Source organism: Melanaphis sacchari, unplaced genomic scaffold, assembly GCF_002803265.2.
Source record: "Melanaphis sacchari strain LSU unplaced genomic scaffold, SCAv2.0 Contig13_pilon_pilon, whole genome shotgun sequence".
NCBI classification, from domain to species: domain Eukaryota; kingdom Metazoa; phylum Arthropoda; class Insecta; order Hemiptera; family Aphididae; genus Melanaphis; species Melanaphis sacchari.
The window spans coordinates 678,815-698,812 of record NW_020270588.1 but is presented as its reverse complement, the minus strand read 5'-3'; the positions used below and the strand labels follow the sequence as shown (position 1 = coordinate 698,812).

Genomic DNA, 19,998 nt, shown 5'->3' with positions numbered 1-19,998 from the left:
TGTCGAAAAAAGTTTCAAATAAAAAGAAATAAAGTGTTATCAATGAAAAAACAAACATTAAGAAGATGGGTTTTTTTTTATTTTAACTTAACTTTTCCAATATTATGTGAACGTTTAGAATACCAATGGACTTACGGAGCTTATTTTTAATACATTTAAATTTTACACACTGAATTAACATTAACAAATTAACCACTCCCGTAAAAAATCAAATACAACTTCTAAAAAGAAAAAAAAAATACGCAAATAAATATCTATTCAACTTGAAAGGATTATGATTAGCTGTTAACAATATTTTTTCATCGATATTTTTCTACCGATTAATTCAAAACCTATTATCAATTAAATTAACATTTAACAATATTATAGAAAAAGTGAATATTACTTTAACACTTTGTCAATGTCATTATCGTTTAAAAACAACTTTTGTAACAATCGTTCAATATTATAAGAAATGAAGTAAACAATGATATAACAAATAATAGTGAAATAAAATATTAACTTGAAAATAAATAAGTGTAAATGATAAGTAGAAATAAGTGAGAAGAATAATTATCTTGTGGCAAACGGTTTAAATCATTATATAATTAAATTGACATGAAAACTCAAGATGTATTTCAAACTTTTTCCTTATCACATTTGTTTCTATTCTTTATACAAGTAAACCATAGAAAAAGTTTATATCTGGTACTTAAAGATGTACAAAAGATAGGATTTTATGTTTTTTCGAGAAAAATGTTTAATAAACTTGGTTACAAAAAATAAAATAAATGTAAATTTATCACGTAGAAGCTGTATCATCATTCATCATAATATCAACAATGTAACAGATTATAACATTATATTCACACCAAAAGTAATAATAATCAGTTTTAGTTATTGTATTTATATTTAGTGAAATTAAATTCATTCATATTATAGATATTCATTGTACTTTTTAATCTATTAATCAATATGTATATGCTATGTGTATAACAATGAACGTTAAATTATATATTTATGAATATTTATGAATTATTCGTCTTTTCACGATTAATAATTTAATAAACTGATCATTAAGGATATCAAAATCAAAAATAGTTTTTAAAATAAAATAAAATATATTTTTTAAAGTAATTAATGTTTTAATATTTCATTGTAATTTTATTTTTGTTATCAATTAATCGATAGGTTATATTATGCTATATTTTGGTTTATCATACATCGATTAATTCAATACCTAAGGCGCAGAAATAATTACACTTGAATATTAATATATATTTATCATATATTATTACACATTATTTCTTTAGTAATATATATTATATTAATTTAGGTAACTGTATCATTGATATGAACTTAAAGATTACTTTATAGTATATCGGAGTCGATTACCGAATTTATTGATAACGGTTTTAAGCCCTGCTTTATACTATACTATTATTACTTAATTTCACGTTATAACCAAAATCTAACATTAAATATGTATTATTTTGCATTAAATTACAATAATTATTCAATGGAAATATTCATAGAGATTTTCCTCGAATAGACTCGATTGCGTTTACCACATTCAATTGTAGGTCTTAGTAAAAAGTTTTGGTTTATTTTCCGACCATTGCATTATTTTAGCCATATTTAGTTTAGATTACACTAATATATTAATTATTTTATAAATATAATAAACCATAAATTAACTGGATTACGTTATTGTATTATTATTGTTAAGTAATAGCATAAAAAAAAAATAGGAACATAAAAAAATACGCTCATCAACTTCTTAAGACAAAATATAAATGAGTTAATTAAGAATTCAAGAAATAAACTTATTAAATTTATATTTCATTGATAATTAATTAAATTAAAAATTATGATACTTCAAGAGAAGAAGTTATATTTTATATAGTATATACTCCAGTAAGGATTTATTTTTATCCTTATTGTCATATTCATAAATTGTTTAAAATAAAAGAGAAATAAAGAATAGAAGGATGCTTTAAGTGAACCATGTGGCTAAATCAAGCTGTTTTATGTTGTGATTTAAAGTTTCAACTTATTTTAAGTTTAAAGAAAAATAGTTGTTTACATTTCACAGAGAAGAAGAAAGGAATATAGATTAAAAATGCATAAATAACTCTTCATATTTTTTCTCATAAGTCAATATTTAGAAACACTTGTAAGTATTTTACATTTTTTATAGAGAATTTACACATGAAAAAAATATTATGAAATCAGAATGAAGCATTTATTTGTTTCTATTTTAGTGTTCTAATGATATTATAGTTATAAATGGACCTATAATTATAATAGTATTGTATACAGTGATACGTTTAATCTTCATACAAATTAATTACAATATTATTGTAATCACGGTTTTTAATGTATAAAATATTTGATCATAACTATTTTAATTATAATTATTTAATATAATATATTAAGGCTGAGAAGGTGTAAAAATAACATTTCTTATAACCCTCTCAAAATATAGGAACTACCTGCTGGTAATGTTTCGCTATTTTTCGAGCTTGCGTGTTTACCCAAGCCGTTTAATTTATTGTATTTCTAAGTTTGTTTCTGCAGGTGAAACGGCTATTTTTTTCGTTTTTATAATGGTGTAACAACCTTAAATATGTAAATCAGAGTGCATGTACAAAAATTTAACATTTGAGACCACCGAGCAAATTAAAAATTAAAAACACCCGTCGTTCTTTTTAAATGTCTTCGAGACACGATTATTCAAGACCATTACCCACATATTCCACCTGGTCTGACCGATATTTAATAAAACAGTTTTTTATTTTATTTGGCAGTTATCATTCAAAAAAGAAAAAAAGTACACTTTAAATGCTAAAATATATACATATTATATTATACATCTTAAGTTGTACGCACCCGGGTTAATTACGTCACATGGAAGGACAACGGTGTCATTCGTGACCACTCTGAATCTTCTTCCTTGAGAACCGAATGTTGGCAAGGAATCTGGTTCCGGATTTTGAGTTGGTCTCTTAGGTGAAGCAAAACCTGTAAATAATAATTTATGACAATATTTTTTAGGTAATCATAATATATTAAATTAAAATAACTAAATATAGCAACAAGTTAATCAATTATATCAGATATCTAGTCAAAATATTCATCGTACTAAAAATTCCTGTGATAAAATTTTTTGGAAAAATTAAATGAAAAAAAAATACATGAATTTCGCAAAATTTATATTTTCTATGATAGGATAAGTAATTGCAAAACATAAGTTAAGACATAATACACTAGTTATAAATAATAATCTTTGATGTGCTGTAATAGAAGTAAATATCATAAACATTGGCAAGTATAATATTAAAATACATTTATTATATTTTATAATTTTTACTTCAACTAATTCCAATCCTTCATTTAAATCGTATTGATTATTTATAAACGTGCATAAAGTTTACCATATTCGCCCCGCTACTGACGGATAACCGTTTTCTGGCATGAAATAGAGTTAACACAAATTTGACTAGCCCCGTGTTCAGTTGTTTCAAAAGTTTATGACTTCTACTCAACTCTCATTAATATACATTATTAAGTAATTTTATTCATTGTCACGTATCAAAAACTTGTCGGTTTATGAAGTTTTCAAATATAATTTGATAGACTGCTGTATTTTCTACATGAAAAAAAATAATATATAAATTCGTCTAATCCCAATATATGATAGTCTATGTATGTATGTATGTATAGAACTTTATTTTCATCGTGTATTCACGTTATTGTGGTAAGTTCAAATAATGGAAACAGTATTGTAAGTAGTTCGTTCTCAGGTGTATACAATTTCATGTCATCTCTTTGGAATTACACGGGTTTATTTGTAATATTTAAAGCGTAGTGGTATATCGTATATTTATTTTCTAAATAAGCGAATAAATCTGAATAGGATATTATTGAGATACCGGTTAAGTTATTTTCACTGATCAATCATCAATTGCTCGTATCGCATTACTTTCAGCATCTCGACATAGCAGAGAGTAGAGACTGATTCAAATTAAACTTATCTCTTCTAAGAACTATCCAGATACGACATATGATATTATTTAAACGTGTTGCATATAACTTTATAAATGCGATCAGTGAAAATAAAAATATAAGTAATATAATATTATTACTTATTAGTACACATAAACGACAGTGTAAACATGTAAAAAAAAATATATAACAATAATTACACTTATTCATATATTAAATATGAGAAATATAGCAATAATTAACAATTACTATTTAAAGTTTTTAAAAACAATTATCAAGTACCTTCGATAATTTGTTTTTTTTTTTTTTGAATATGATACCTCGACAAAACAAAATTAATATATTGTGTGTGACATACATTTTATTTACTTTATTAAAATATCTTATAAAGGAATCCTTTTGTCAAAATTAAACAAATTTCTTCTTTTTTTTTTAACAGATAAAATTACCAATTTGTCTAAAAACATCCCTACGTTTTTTTATTATTAAAACAGAATATACCTGAGGCACTCTTTATTTTACCAAAAATTAATATCTATCGTACTATACTCAAGAGTCTAACTGTAATATATATATAACGTCTTATTAAGTTACGACTTTCTCGTCTGGTGGTGTGTTAAATAAATTGAACAGATATTATTTGATAAGATTTTACTCATCTCTCATATATCTATTAAAATTAAAATAATTCTGTTTTTCAAAACCAAAAACAAAACACATAATAATCCTCCATTTGAGGCTTTAAATATAATTTATATAAGTGCAATAATGTCTTACAATATATATATATATATAAATATTTTACAGACGAATCACATTTAGGATATGTACAGTCGTGTACAGTAGAAAGTTTTAAGTTATATAATAATAAACATTATTTGGGAATAACTAAGCGTTTTTTTTTTTTTTTTTATTACGTATTTATGTGTACAAAAAATAATGTCTTTTATAAATATTAATTAAAGTTATATTTTCACGAAACCGTGAACACACAATTATTTACTTTTAAGTAAGAAAATATTGTGAATACAATAAAATAAAAACCAGAAATAATGCGCCTCACACACGTCAAGTGTATCTCGAGTGAGAGAAAAAGAGACGGTGCGATTAAACGGGAGTATGTGTGTGTGTGTGTGTGTGTGTGTGTGTGTGTGTGTGTGTATAGTGTAAGTTATTTGACACCAGTAATGGCTTTATTAACTGGTCAGAACAGATAAATAATTCACTACAAGGCAACTTCTGAGCTTACAATATATATATTTATATATATATATACATGAAAAAAATGTTTTTATCTCACGTCGTATGCATCCTGCTCGCGGTATTCTTCGGTGTATAGCGTATCGAACGGTGAGGAGAAAACCGGTAGCGCGGACACAAACGCACAAACATTGAAAACGATTTTATTTATCAGAAAATTGAATCCCTCCGTTCTCTCGCCATACAATGATCGCCACCGCCTCCGATGAGATTTATACTCTTCTCGTTCATCTTTCGCGATAATAATAATAATAATAGTAATAATGTCCTCGGGCCACCGAATTTTCCTTGCGAGCGTTCGCGTAACCACCGTGGCTTGTATAGTATTTACTATATTCTAATTTATTATCTATAGAAGTATATAATAATATCATCATCACTATTATTATTACTATTACTATTGTTATTATTGTTGCTAACGCTGTTCCGCCGTAGTTATGTATGTAATACAAACCGGATATCCTCACGGATTGATAACGCACAAGTATGCATTTGTGGTAGAGTTACCTTCAAAATCACCGACGATGACAGTAAAATTAAGTGTTGTGTTGTTTTAAAGCAAATTTATTTAATTTTAATATTATATCGAGTGCATAAATTTTCGTGACTCATTTGTGTTTACAGGCGACACTCGTATTAACGGTCAGCTACAGTAATAGGTAATAACCGAGTATTAATAATTGAAAACTTTGAACACTACAATAATAATGATATAATTTGTTTCAATAGTCTTTGAAAATATACTTTTATGATTTGTTTTTTAAAACTCACTGCGGGACACATCATGTTAGTTTTAAAATAATATGTGACTCTTCGACTATATAAAAACTTATCACGTGCTTGTTTAGTATTTTTACAGGTTTCATGTGTGCATTGTATGGTTGAATCGAATCTACTCGTTTCTAATAGGAAGGTATACATTTTTCAGTTTATAATTTTTTCTCAACCTAGATTTTGGTGGTTAATTGAATTTTTATTCCTTACAGAGCGGAATTTGATCAAAAGTGAAAATAATTATGTAACGATAAATAAAATAACGGATTTTCTTGCTGGTATTCATATTATGCGGTGGATGCTTTGGAACTTTTGAAAAGAAAATAAATAAATTTATGTAACCCATTCTGTCCTATGCCAAATAATACACAAAGCTATACCTACATATTATGTAGGATATAATACTGCCACGATAGCAAAAAGTTTGCTGTGAATACTTTTCTTGACAAAGAAGTTTTTAGTGACCTTCACTCATTGATCGGTAGTTTTAAAAGTTTCTTGGTTGGAAATTCGTTAAAAGCATATTTACACACGCTGGTCCGCGATGGAAGTTACGAAAACTATAATGAAACCTTGGCCTTCTAATTAAACCATGCTTTTGGCGCAGACGGCTGTATAACTAACGAGCGACAAATGTTTAAGCCCTGACCATTTTACTACCCTGCCGTAACCGTCTTTAAAGGTTGAAAGTGATCGTAGTTTGATTTATTTTGCATATGGTTATACATAACATGTACCATGCACGTCTAGATTTCTGAATTATTATTAAAAAAAAAGGTAGTGAGACGTCGCTTTTATGATTTAAACAAGGGTCATTGACAATAATAAGCCATAAGGGTATAGAAATGTGAAACTTGTGCTTGAGTAAAGAACTATTTGTTAAAGATCATAGTTTGGGTTGATTTAACATCCAAAATAGATTTTTATAAAAATTAAATAAAATTATGGATTCTTAATATAATTTGAATAGACGAAAAACTATTCGTTTTTCGATCCTTTTTTTTATCGTGACATGGATACCGTCATTTTGTTCACCATCGCGTTCAGCTATTTTTATTCATTTTTTAGTTTTCTATACACCCTTCCACTTGATATCCCTCTCATTTCGCATTCAAATTCAGTACTATATTATACCCTAGTAAATTGTACCTAACCGAAGGAAAATTGGAATTCTTAAAAAAGAATTTTAAACATTTAAAACAAAATTAAAATATAAGCTTTTGTAATATAATAGAACGTATCGATTTTTAACCACGAAATAATATTGAAAAACAAAACATCAACCACGTGTGGATCATTAAAAAGGAATCGAACAAGTTATGCGATTAATGTTCATTGATGATGCGTTTTACGCTATAATAAAATTATACTATAACTCGAATAAAACGCTAACTATCTTTATTTTGTTTATTACAGAAACATAATGTTAAACAGAAGAGTCTTGCATTTGACATTTAACGATTATGCGCGACAATAATAAATCATCAAATGCAAATAAAACTAGATTTCTCTTTCTTTTAATTAGTGTTAACGTTTATACATTTCCTTTTTATGGCTAAGACATTTTTGGGCGTAGTATTTAGCATTCAGACGCTTTTCCTACGCAAATACGACTGCATAAGGATCCCTAGAATATAGCTAGTAAATGTGATGTAATTAAGTATTTAGATTTTTTTTCTTTTATCCCATTTCCCACGGTTAATTTATTATCGTTATTTTTGCTGTAGAATATAAAAAAAAAAAAAAGCGGCTAATGGTGAACATTGTCTTTACGCGCAGAATGAAATGACGCTTATAAATTTACAAAAAAACGAGGGCTGTCTCGTGCAGGCCACACCGGTGGATATGGCGGTTCTGTACTATTTTACGCAATAATTTTTGAGTTTTTTTCACCGTAGTCTTAAACACAAGAATTTTACGGTCTGGAAAAATATCTTAAAAATACATAAAAAATAATAATCGAAAACCGGAAACGATTCCGCAACAATAGCGCAGACTTACCGGAATAGTTGTAATTTATACACTATATAACAGCCCAAACGACAACTTTATTATCAGAAAATACAACTACCAAACAATCAGCGCATCTTAATTATATTGTATATATTATTATTTTGTAGCGGTAGCGTACTTGTGCATAATATTTATGTTTATGGTAGTTAATTTTTTCAACTAAATTTAAAAATGATTTTAATTAATCCAATGTTTCTTGAAGTAATTTACAATTATGGTAATTAAAGCATATCTTAATACATTCCATTTGTTGTCTTCCATTACCGGATAAATGAAAAATCATATAATACACACTTATAATGACTGATTTACATTTACATCAAATACACTGATTTAATTTTAATTACATAAATTAATAAATTAATTATATTATTAAATTAAATTTGATTAATCCACTAGCTTTAATCTTGAGACTATTATACAAGACTCTATTAACTCTTCATAGTTGATTTGAACAAGTATTAGATAAATATACTATGGCGATTAAACGTATATTTTTATCAGAGCAATACTGTTTTGTAGAGAATATAATATATTATAAGAGATGACTATTTTAATTTTATTTAATTTTTTAAAAAGCCTAGTATTATTACATTTGACAAGTAATTTTGAAATCAACTGTTCAAAATGTTTACACACCATACAATACAGTATAATATACAAAACATTTAGAAAATAGGAAAACAACCATAATGGAAATTTGTAATTTTAATTGCTCTTAAATTTAAAAAAATACTCGTATTACCTAATTTATGAGCACTAACCATTTTAGTTTTGAAATATTCAGCGCACATGTTGAGTCAATATCGTTGCAAGGCGGGCTGTCCAATCTGACCAAAACGATACACATATGTTATCCGATTTTTTTATTCTATACCATTTGACCATAAGCGCTCACCCACTACTCTTTAATTAGTCTTGTGTTAGAAATCACTATCATGTCAAATCGTTAACGTTAAAACTGAAGTAATTTCAATACTACGTATACTAACGCACCACTCATCAGTTGCCAATCGGTTATCCTGATATATTGCATAATAAATAATTTAACTGGACACGAATCTTAGTGCGACACGTGGCAGTATATTTCTGCACACCTGCACACAAATGCCTTTGACGATATTTTGAACGCGTCTATGATAGTGTACGATGGACGACGGTCGAAACATTGGTCCCTCGAGATATCTTATCCTCAACGTCGCACCGTTAAATAATTTAGCTGCCGTGTTCACTTTAGCTCGGCCATCACCATAGTTTTATCTCTCAAGTGTACTGAATCAGGAACGTTAGAAAAACCAAAATTTCGCTACCATTCGCCATATAATTCTATAGGACAAATCCGATTATGTTAAGCGAATATTGCTCTGGTTCGTTCCCGCCCAGTGTCGTATTAAAAATGTTGGTATAATTAAATCGGACAAATAGGACACAAGAATCCAAGTGGTGATAAGGGTGCTTAAAATTGCGAATCATATAGTACAATAATTGTTTCCAACAATAATTCGTTTTTAATAATTTTCAGTTTGTGCTAGCAAATATTATTATGTACGAAAAAATATTTATTTAATACGTATATTATACAGCAATAATATACAGGTTATTTATTTGAACGGCAGAGTATGATATCTTTTTTGAAAAAACTGAGTATTATGGAATTCTTCTAATTTTTAATATCAACAGCCTTTGGTTATCATCTTTATATTTACGTATTGTACCTTAATTTATGTTTGTAAGTTAATCCGTTCTCCAGATATTAATTTTAAATCACAATCTATATTTTTAATTGCATAGTTTGAAATAAAATACTTTAGATGTGTTAAATACGTCAATATTAGTTCGTATTTTTATATTAATAAATATTTTAAGTCTATATGAGCTTGTGTACTGCAAATAATTATTATTGGCGCTTAAGCACACATTTTTTTTTTTTTTTTTTTTTCATGAATTATGACTATACATACAACATGCACGTGTACCGTCAGCTATACTATCAAAAATTGCTCTAGAAAAATAAAACGATATTGCTTTGATAAAACAATGTGATGTTTTCCTATCTAGGTAGTTGAATTGTAGTTAATGAATGGGAATTTATTTTTTGAATGCCGATCGATATTTGTCCGTATGGGGAAAATCAATTCTAAACGTAATAATACATAGAACCGTCGTTGAGTTGGGGGAATAGGCACTATAGCGCAGTTCATAAAGAAAATCGAATCAAATCGCAGAAAACATGTTAGATGAATGATTGTGTAAATGTATGCTGAGAAAAGAGGAAGAGTGAGTGAAAAAAGGAGAGACTTTTTTCTTATTTCTGTGCATCGAGTAAAATTCTCAAAGCGCTCGATGTTTGGATTATATTATTTAAACAAACGTATATCGCGGCTTTGTGTGTATTGAAAACGACGTCTATTGTTAGTCCATGGCCCCAATACGAAAGTTTTGGTTTACTGTTGGAAGGAAAGTGCCAATTGTTCTACAATGACATTTTAGTCGGCGTGAAAAATTTAACCATAGACAACAAACGCACTGTACCGGAGAAACTAGTATTTTGTTTTCTTCTTAGCAGTCAAAACAAGGGTCTGGTTTTTATTATATTTTATATTATTACAAGGCACTACTTCTTACGCAAGTAAAATTTATAAACGATAATAAAAATAAAACTTGAATGATTGTGTAATAACGTATTATTGTAGCACTATAAAATTCAAAGTTCATACAAAATGAAGAATAGTTTTTTATTAATAATTCAATAAAATTACAAAACTTCTATGAAAGTACTAGGTACGTTATTTTAATATAATACGCCACAGTTACACTATATTCGGTCCAACATATGGATCGTGACTTTTGATATAATATTTGTGTAACTAGTCAATAATCGTCTTATATATTCTATAGTTGAAATTATAATAAAAAAACGCTAACAAGAGAACGTATAAAATATGTTTGTTTATTGGAATAGGTAATAATGTAGTGAATAACAATATCTAAATTTCTCATAAGGAATGTATTAATTTACTTTACCGTTAATATGAAATGGAATTCATGTCTCATTTCTCGGTGAATATTATGTAAATACCATAATATAAAATCGAGTTCTTTTCCCTTATAAAATTCCAAAAGTCTTAAAGTAATATCACATCGTATTAATATGGACATAATAATATCAATTTGAATAAAAAAGTTTTTTTTTCCTTTCAAATAATGGTTAGGTAACCAATATAATATTATTTTGAAGCCATGAATGAAATTAAACTTTAAATTTGTTACGGAAATTTATTGATATAATATTATTCGATTTAAAACTACCAAAAATTATTTGTATTTTCTGTAACATCCTTGTACATACTCGATATCTATGTGTAATATATATATATATCTGAAATTCTGAAGTGAATAAAGTATATATGTATATATTATATATACATAATGTCACGCAAAGATAGTGTCTACAATATTTTCTCGTTTCCGAGACGTATGATTAGTAGCCATCGGCGTTGAATGTATGAATATAATAACTGTCTCCAAATTGTGTCTATGTTTTGAAATGGTAATGTTAAGAAAACTTTATTTTGGTCTTCTTCAGTCGTCGAAACGAGTCAAATTGAACATGAATTCGCATGGAACTTATTTTATTATAATAATATAATAAACATATTTATATTATATATATAACTATTATAGTACCAACTACCAGAATATCTGAATAATATAAAATCGACAGGTATAATGTTTAATGATATTTATTATAATATTTTTGATGCCGTTGTAAGATCTTACACACGCATACGGTATCATCATCGTCAAACCGATACACAATAAGTTACGCGGTGTCGATATAAAGTTAAGTTTTTTTTTTGTTTTTTATTTTATAAACATACGTAGAATAATAAATCCCGTTGGATCCATTATGGAAATGCTGTAGCAGAAGGGACATAACCTGCAGGCATAAATCGTACAATAGAAAAAAAACAACCAAAGTCGGGTCGGAAAAAAACCTAACACTTTCGTATAAACATCAAACTATATACGTTTTCAGCGTTTTGTTATGTCATGTTTTTTTTTTTAATACATAAATATTTTCTTAGCTAAAAATATATTTTAGACCTTTTTGAAAGAATGCCTTAGCTGTTCGGTTAAGAAAAAAAAAAGTAATTTATATTATACCTATATCTTCGGACGATATTGCAGAAATCGGGGATAGATATAATCGTACAATACCTATAATGTAAACTGAAGACGTTAAAAATTGCCAAAAAGCAACAGATATTATTGCAATGAATTTAAATGTGTTAGAAAATATTTTATATAATGGATACGAAATGCCAAGTAAAACGAATAATGAAAGACCCACAACAGGAAACTATGATATAATAAATATGTTATTGCTGAAAACTAAATATTAACCAGTTGTATCTTTGATATAATAAAAAATCTACTACATTATAATTTTCAAAAATATCACTCTGAAGATGACATCAAAATCTGTATATGTAGTTATCTAATAATAATAATGATTATAATATATATATAAAAAAAAAAAAAACGTAAACTAACAAGAAAATTATACTTCGTGAAGATTAAAATGCAATCGAAATGTTATCGTGCTTAAAAATCTGAAGTCAATAATATTGTTTTTGACATTATTCTTATATTTATATAATAATACACGACAGTACTTACATTGATTAACACTGTTGCGATCCTAGTCTGAAATGTTTTATGGTACAATAATATTGTATCGAGAAACTATTATTGGATAAGAAATTCTCTGTAAAACCATGTGGCCATGTTCGATTCACCTGAGAATACTTGATATAAATGAAAAATGTGGGTCGACGACATTATTTAATAAAATAAACTCACGGAGTAATTGGGTTTAATAGCTAATACTATACAATTTCGTTTATAACGATGTTGATAAATAGAATGTAATACATTTAATTCGAAATAAAAGAATGTATCAATAAAATCACATCATATTACAAATAAATATATATTATTCTTATTTGATTATAAACATTTTATCGTTTAGTTTTAATATATATACATATATTGTACGGTTATGCTGTTTTAATGGCAAAAACATGATAAGTATATAAAAATGCATAATGGGCAAATAACAATTTTGGCACCTATTGTAAATGTATTCAAATGTAAGGTCTTTATTTTTTAATTTCGTTGAATTTTCCAAAATGAAAACCCATAAGATCGAAAAAAAAAACATTTCACTTTTCAATCAATGAACACTATTGTTATTATTCTTTACATAATGATGCAATAATAACGGTAATAATTTCACAAAATCTAAAAATAAAAATAAGTACCTAACATAAAAGAGGATTAATTTCAGAAAAAATATTACCTTTTAGGTATCTATCAAATTTATTGGTCATGGTTTGTTTCCTCGGCAAGTTTGTATTTTTGAATTACCTTCTTGACCCATGCTAAATTATGTATTTATTTTCTATTCAAATATCTTTATAAATCATTATTAATTATTTAATATTACGGAAACATATAATCATCAAAAGAGATACAAATTGTACAAAATGAGTTTGTTATCCGAATACGATCGTACATAATAGTTTTGTAAATATGTTAATAACAGTTATTAAAAGTCGATGCGTTTTAATAATCGCAAAAAATGAAATAAATAAATATTCAAAATATTTATAAGTGGTCGTTGTCGTATATCAGTGATAAATTCTACATTGAAAATTATTTGAATTTTTTAACGGTTAGGGAATATAATTTATTTTATTAAATGTAAAATGTAATATCTATGGAGTTTGCAGGGAAGAGGGAAAAAATTCTGAATATATACTTGTAATAATTGTATTATGTAAAGTACTAACTAAAAAATACCTACATAAATAATAGTATACGTCATGTATGCATATTTAACGTATTGTTATATCCATATTTTAATTATACATTAAACTAAATTATAAAATTACCTTTTGTGTAATAAAATAATAATTTTATTTATTAAACATATTTTTGTTTGTAAACAATCTATAAGTGCATGTGCTAGTTTTACTAAGTTAATATTTTTAGTAATTTTTGTTTGAACAACGACGTATTTATAATAAATTTTCAATATCATAAAGTAATACGAATATGCATGCAATTGTGTTGTTTATAATTATTTTTATTGTTTTTTTGATAAAATTTCAATTAAACTTTAATAAGTTTACAACCGTTTATTTATTTTTATCTACTGGGTGAATAGCTCCAATACATTTATGTAAAATCAATAGTGCTTGTGATTATATTACAATACTGTAAATTTGTATAGCATTTGGAAAATGCATTTATTTTAATTAACTACAAGTAAACATCGCAGTATGGTACCTACTAATAGTAACGCGTGAATCATTCACTTAATAATTAAAAATCGATATTATAATTTTATAACACAACGTCTAGCAATTTTAAATAGAAAATTTAATGAAATAATATTTGTATATACCTAGTTTGGTTTATTTATTTACTATTGGTTGAATTTAAGTTTGAGTTAATATTGAATAAGGCTATACTTGGCAATTTTTTTTTTTTTTTAATATCACAATTCAAACATTTTTTTTATGTTTGAATAAATATATCTTTACAAAATCCAAATTGTATATTCAAGCGTTTCTAAATTAATATTTACTACATTTTCGTATGTTTGTATTAGTATTATACTATGTTTCTGAAAAATACATAAAAGTTAGTTTAGTTGCCTACTTTAATTCCATGCACGGTGTGCACAAATACTCAAAAATAGCATTACAATATTTTTATAGTAAATAAAACTACATTGTTGTTATTTCAAAAAAAATATTTAGTATTTGAAACGCCAAATGCATCATGGCATTTTTGATATAAAATGTCACGATGTACATTGGTTTATCCATGTATCGAGCCTTAAACCAGTAAAATGCTCATCAAAACACCCAAAATGATTGTGTTGGACATTCACATGTTATAGTGTATAATAATAATAATGCGATTTCACTACCCGTTGATTGTATCTAATTAAACAAATTAAATCAAGTTGACACTAATTTTGAATCATAAAGAACAACTTATTTTTATTTTCGTTTTAAATCTAATCGACAAGTACAATTTTTTGCGTCGTTGTTTTTTGATCACAGTATTTTTTGTCGACAAATATAATACACCACATAAACCGAATAAATGATACTGGATAACATATTATTTTGGTCTAATAAAAATTACTGACAAAAAACTAAATCAAAAACATAAGAATTTATTTTCTTCCAATGATTTCAATAGAAAAAATCCGCAACAATATACGAATGTGGACTTATAATGTAATTCATTTTTTTATTTGAATAATATTTTTTTTTTCTTTTTAGTTATAAATGTTTACAATTTAGAACACATTCCCTTTTCAATAATACACGAATTGTTCCGAAATAATATATATTTTTGAATAATGGCTTATTTTTTTCATATGATATTTCCCAATGCTTTTTATGTAAAAATGTTGTATTTTCCTTTTTGTGACAATCATTGACCGGAAAAATCATACATCTGATAATTTAGTAGTCTTATAATGCAATTGAAGATACTTTTCAACATTTTCTTTTGTTACGCATGTGCGTATTTAATTTAATTTAGTGCTTTCTATTTTACTAAACAAATCTTGATGTGATAAGTTTTTTAATTTATTTACAATATCCGTGTACAATTTCAATTTAATAAATATTGGTTACGAGAAGAAAAAAAAAAGAACGACAATATTACAAATCTAAAATGTAATAAAAATATTTAAATCGTTTATCGTTTTGTTTTAATAATAATTTAAGATTATACGCTGAGACAAATAATTTATTTTCAGATGGTACTATTAATATATTTTTATCTCTTTCACAATTGTTGAACAAAGAATGAGTTTTTTAGCTTGAGACACTTTAGTGAACATAAAATATGATAAATTCAAGTGGTATAACCATTAAGAGTACCAAACATTTATCACTAAACCTTGATCAAAACTGTACGAATTTGGAGTTTGAATTTCATTTTTTTCAACGTAGTAAATAATTCCTTGTTATTCATAAATGATAAATTTTTATTTTATAAATAAAAAAATTTAAGTAAAATGTAACTTTATCATTTTGTATAGTCATATCATAATATACTCGTATTATTGATTTTTTTTTTAAATTTTAATCTCGTAGAAATAGACCTGCCGGGTGCCATCTTTTTCCACGCAATCGTGGAGTTTTGTTTGATTAAACCAACAAATTTACTTAATGTTTTCTATTTTACAGAATATAATAATTATTAATTGTATGTTTATTTATTTTTAAATATAAATAAATGAAAATTATCTTAAAAATCAATTAATAATATATATTTCGTATTTTAGTAATCATATCTATTTACGAAATATTTTTCGACCACGTTCACTAAAATAATGTCAACAATATTTTCCTCGAATATTTTGATTTGTCGTATAATATTATATTGTGTTACTCTGTTACGGTCCATAGTATTGTCAACTGAACTAATATCAAAACCGTTTTGTTTGAACGAAATGATTTATCTTGCTTTTAAGCTGTAAATAATAACACGGCACTGTCTTCGGCGGGCGAAGCGAGACGAGTGCTAAATAACACGACACTATATGTTATCGTCTGTGCGCGAGATGTGCAAAGGTGAAAGAAGCGTGACGGCCGCGTAACGCCCAATCATCGTTTCTGTGCGCTATTCTTTCCGTTCAAGTGTAGGTACAGTTATAACTCACTACGGCGGTCATAGTATTATAGTAAAATGTTTTGCTAAAATATTTTACGAAAAACTCACTAGTTTCAACGTTTATTTCTCCAAAGCAATTATCATAAAAATATTGTCGTTGTCTAAGCGGATTTTATTTTTATTTTTATTTACAGTGCGCACTTTTGTTCCCCGCGATTCACAGTGATATGCGTACCTATTTACGAATAGAAGAACCAATACGAATCGCTGATAAGATCGATTGGTTTTCAGACAGTGAATTCCCAAGAGTGGTTTGAAGCACACAATACGTCAATATTGACGTGCATTTACTTGAAACGTTCGTTAAAATTATAATTAAGCCGGAAGAAATCGTGTTTGCCTTCTCAAAATGTACCAAGGTACCGGTTAGATATCCGTTAAATACAGTAATGTATACCTGTACTAACTATGCGCCAGTATTTATCCTGATTGAAGTAATTTATTAACAGTACAGTTTTCATTAATTCAATGTCCGACTAGACTTTTCATTTTTTTTTTTTTCGGCGTGTGTGCTTGCCCATTATTTACGGTTACGTGGTTTTGTTTTTCCACAAACGACGAAGGCCATGTAAAATACTATATGGTAAAACGCATACTATTAAAATTCTATGTCGTTATTGTACCCCAGCTCGAAACTGATACTCGCGATAAGTATAATTTCAACAATGACTTACCATTTCGTGTCATGTACTTTTACGTTTTTAGGTATGGTGCGGTTTGACTCGGAGTGGAAAAAATATGAGTAACATTTGAGTACAAGAAAGATTTATATGAAATTGTTCGTGTTAATTTTTTTTTTTTTAAAACGTATTATACGATTAAACAGCATACGTTGTAACGCAATAGCGCGTTGTCGAATGTCGTTTTTCGTGTTTTGTATATGTTCATAACCATTATAATATACAATTCCTGAGGCTCATAAACACGGTGCACGCGGTTAATTCAAAGTTATTTCAAAACAGTTGGTCATGTCAAATATATTTTACCGTACAAGTACGAGAACGTTTGTAGTGTTTGTACACATATAAACTCAAATAAAAAATAATGTTAGGTAAGGAAAGTATTAAAGTTACGTGAGGCGAAGAGATATAGAGGCATTAATAAAGAAAAATCATTTTCAGTAAAGTAATTTGTTGTATTTTCATAGGTATGTACTGTGTATACGTCATCGTCGTGTGTAATATATTTTACCGCTTGTGGTCTGAAAAGCAATAATCTCGTAATACGATTTTGTTTTCTCCGAAAGGGTGAGAGGGAGAAAACGGAAAGAGAGTGAGTGAGACGAAGATAGGGAGGGATAGAGAGAGGGAGATAATAACGTCGAGAGGCCAAACTATATATGTTATATTATAAGAGAACGCTAAAGCAGGGACCGCCACCACAGACCAAAATGTAATTACGTGATAGGATTTTTGTATAGGATTATTATTATTATGCATCGATAAGGACGAAAAAGAGGAATGGCCGAGGGGAGCAGCCGCGGAAAACTGGCTGGCTGAGCCCTAGCTACACAATCGTGTATATATATATATATATATTAATACATATATAATAGTGGGTGGCTGTACAATAAACTTGAGATAATCGTCGACGAATCTTTCTCTCCGTGTGTACGTTATACGTCCGGAAAAGAGACGAAGCGGACAGCGAGACGACTAGGCGTGTGGCGCGAAGGAGACGCGACCGTGCGGAGAAAATAAAATAAACTCGGCTTTCCGGAGTAACAAACTGCAAGTATATATAGGACGGTTTATAGTATTACGTTGTGCCGTATTATACGGATAAAATGCTATATCCGATCTGCTCACGTATATAGGGGTGACGCATTAGCTGCCGCAGGTTTTTGGGTGCTGGGCGTGGTCAGCCGAACCGCACCGGCCCTTCTAAACAAAATATTATTATCCTACTGCCGTCTGAAGAAAAAATTTGATTACACGGAAAACGTCGGACATCCAGATGGACCGGATGATGGTGTGTCATCGGGGCAGCGCGGCAAGCGTATAGGTATAAGGGTGAACTATATATATTATTACAAACACAATTTCTATATAATATCCGGCCCTGCAGCACCATCGTCGTGATGATAGTATTATTGATATTGTTGTATATTGTTTACGGAGTGATCCAATTGGATGTGCTTATTATTTTTCAATTCGATTTTTGTAAGCTCTTGAATTTTTTTTATTAAGTTTGAAGTTATCCCATACGTTTTTACTAGATATACGTAAAATATATTTGTTTACAATTATTCTAAATGGGTGTTTTATTTTTTTAAACTCTAAGCATTTGAACTACGACTTTAGAAAAATATTCCTTTTTCAACGATACTTTAAAACACGCTTTATATTATGCTTCAAAGTGAAAAATTAAAAATAAATATTATCATTAAGACATTAAATAACTTATAAAATAACTGCATATGAAAAAAAAAATAATAATAATATTTTTTTGTATAAATGTAGTGTTATTACGATATTATAGGTAAACACTTTAAATTATGAATGATAACTGATTTTCAATAAAATACAAAAATTTCATCGAAACATATTAATGTTGCCAAATTCGAGATTACCCAGCTGAAGTATAATGGTCTATTCCTACTGCTCTGGCCAGGGATTCGTCTGGGTAGGAATAAAACATTATCTAATGCATTTTAAACACAACCATTCACACTTGTTTGAGTCAGTTCCGGGTAGAAAAAATATAGTCCGTGATAATTCTCTTTCTGGGTCTCCATACGTGTTCTCCTCAGATCGGACACGTTCTAACATGCGTAAACGATGTTAATCTGCCGGTATTCAATACCAAAACATTAAGTATCTCTCAAATGGATCCGAGGATACATGGGCGCTAGGTTTTCCAAATTGCATGGGGTATAAGAGTATATGTGTCTAACCAAGAGCGTAAAAGTGTATTGTTCTTCAAATTTAAATTTAAAATTTAATTTAATTACAATATCTTTAATATCTCGAAGGGTTTTAAATTAATTTTATACAACGAAAACAACGGTACAGGTACGCATGGTTTCGATCCTTAATCACAATAAATGAGTGATAAGACAAGTACAGTCCCCGCGGAGACGGACTATACCGACTGTCCGCGGGTATCATCCGTACGGATCCTTGAGTAGTGTGAACATTAAGAGCCGGGCTACTCGGACGGACTAAAAAATGACATGACCCGGCAGAAACA

The 19,998-nt window shown here is 27.9% G+C and overlaps 1 protein-coding gene across 1 annotated transcript in view; it reads right to left on the bottom strand.

The window, feature by feature from the left end:
• Nucleotides 1-2,871: 2,871 nt before the first annotated feature.
• LOC112591624 (neural cell adhesion molecule 1-like) overlaps nt 2,872-19,998 on the bottom strand; it is a gene marked incomplete at its 3' end in the record, with an annotated part of 131,428 nt that continues 114,301 nt past the window's right edge. The window contains 1 exon segment of the mRNA XM_025335493.1: nt 2,872-3,003. Within this exon segment, the coding sequence (XP_025191278.1) occupies nt 2,872-3,003 (132 nt within the window).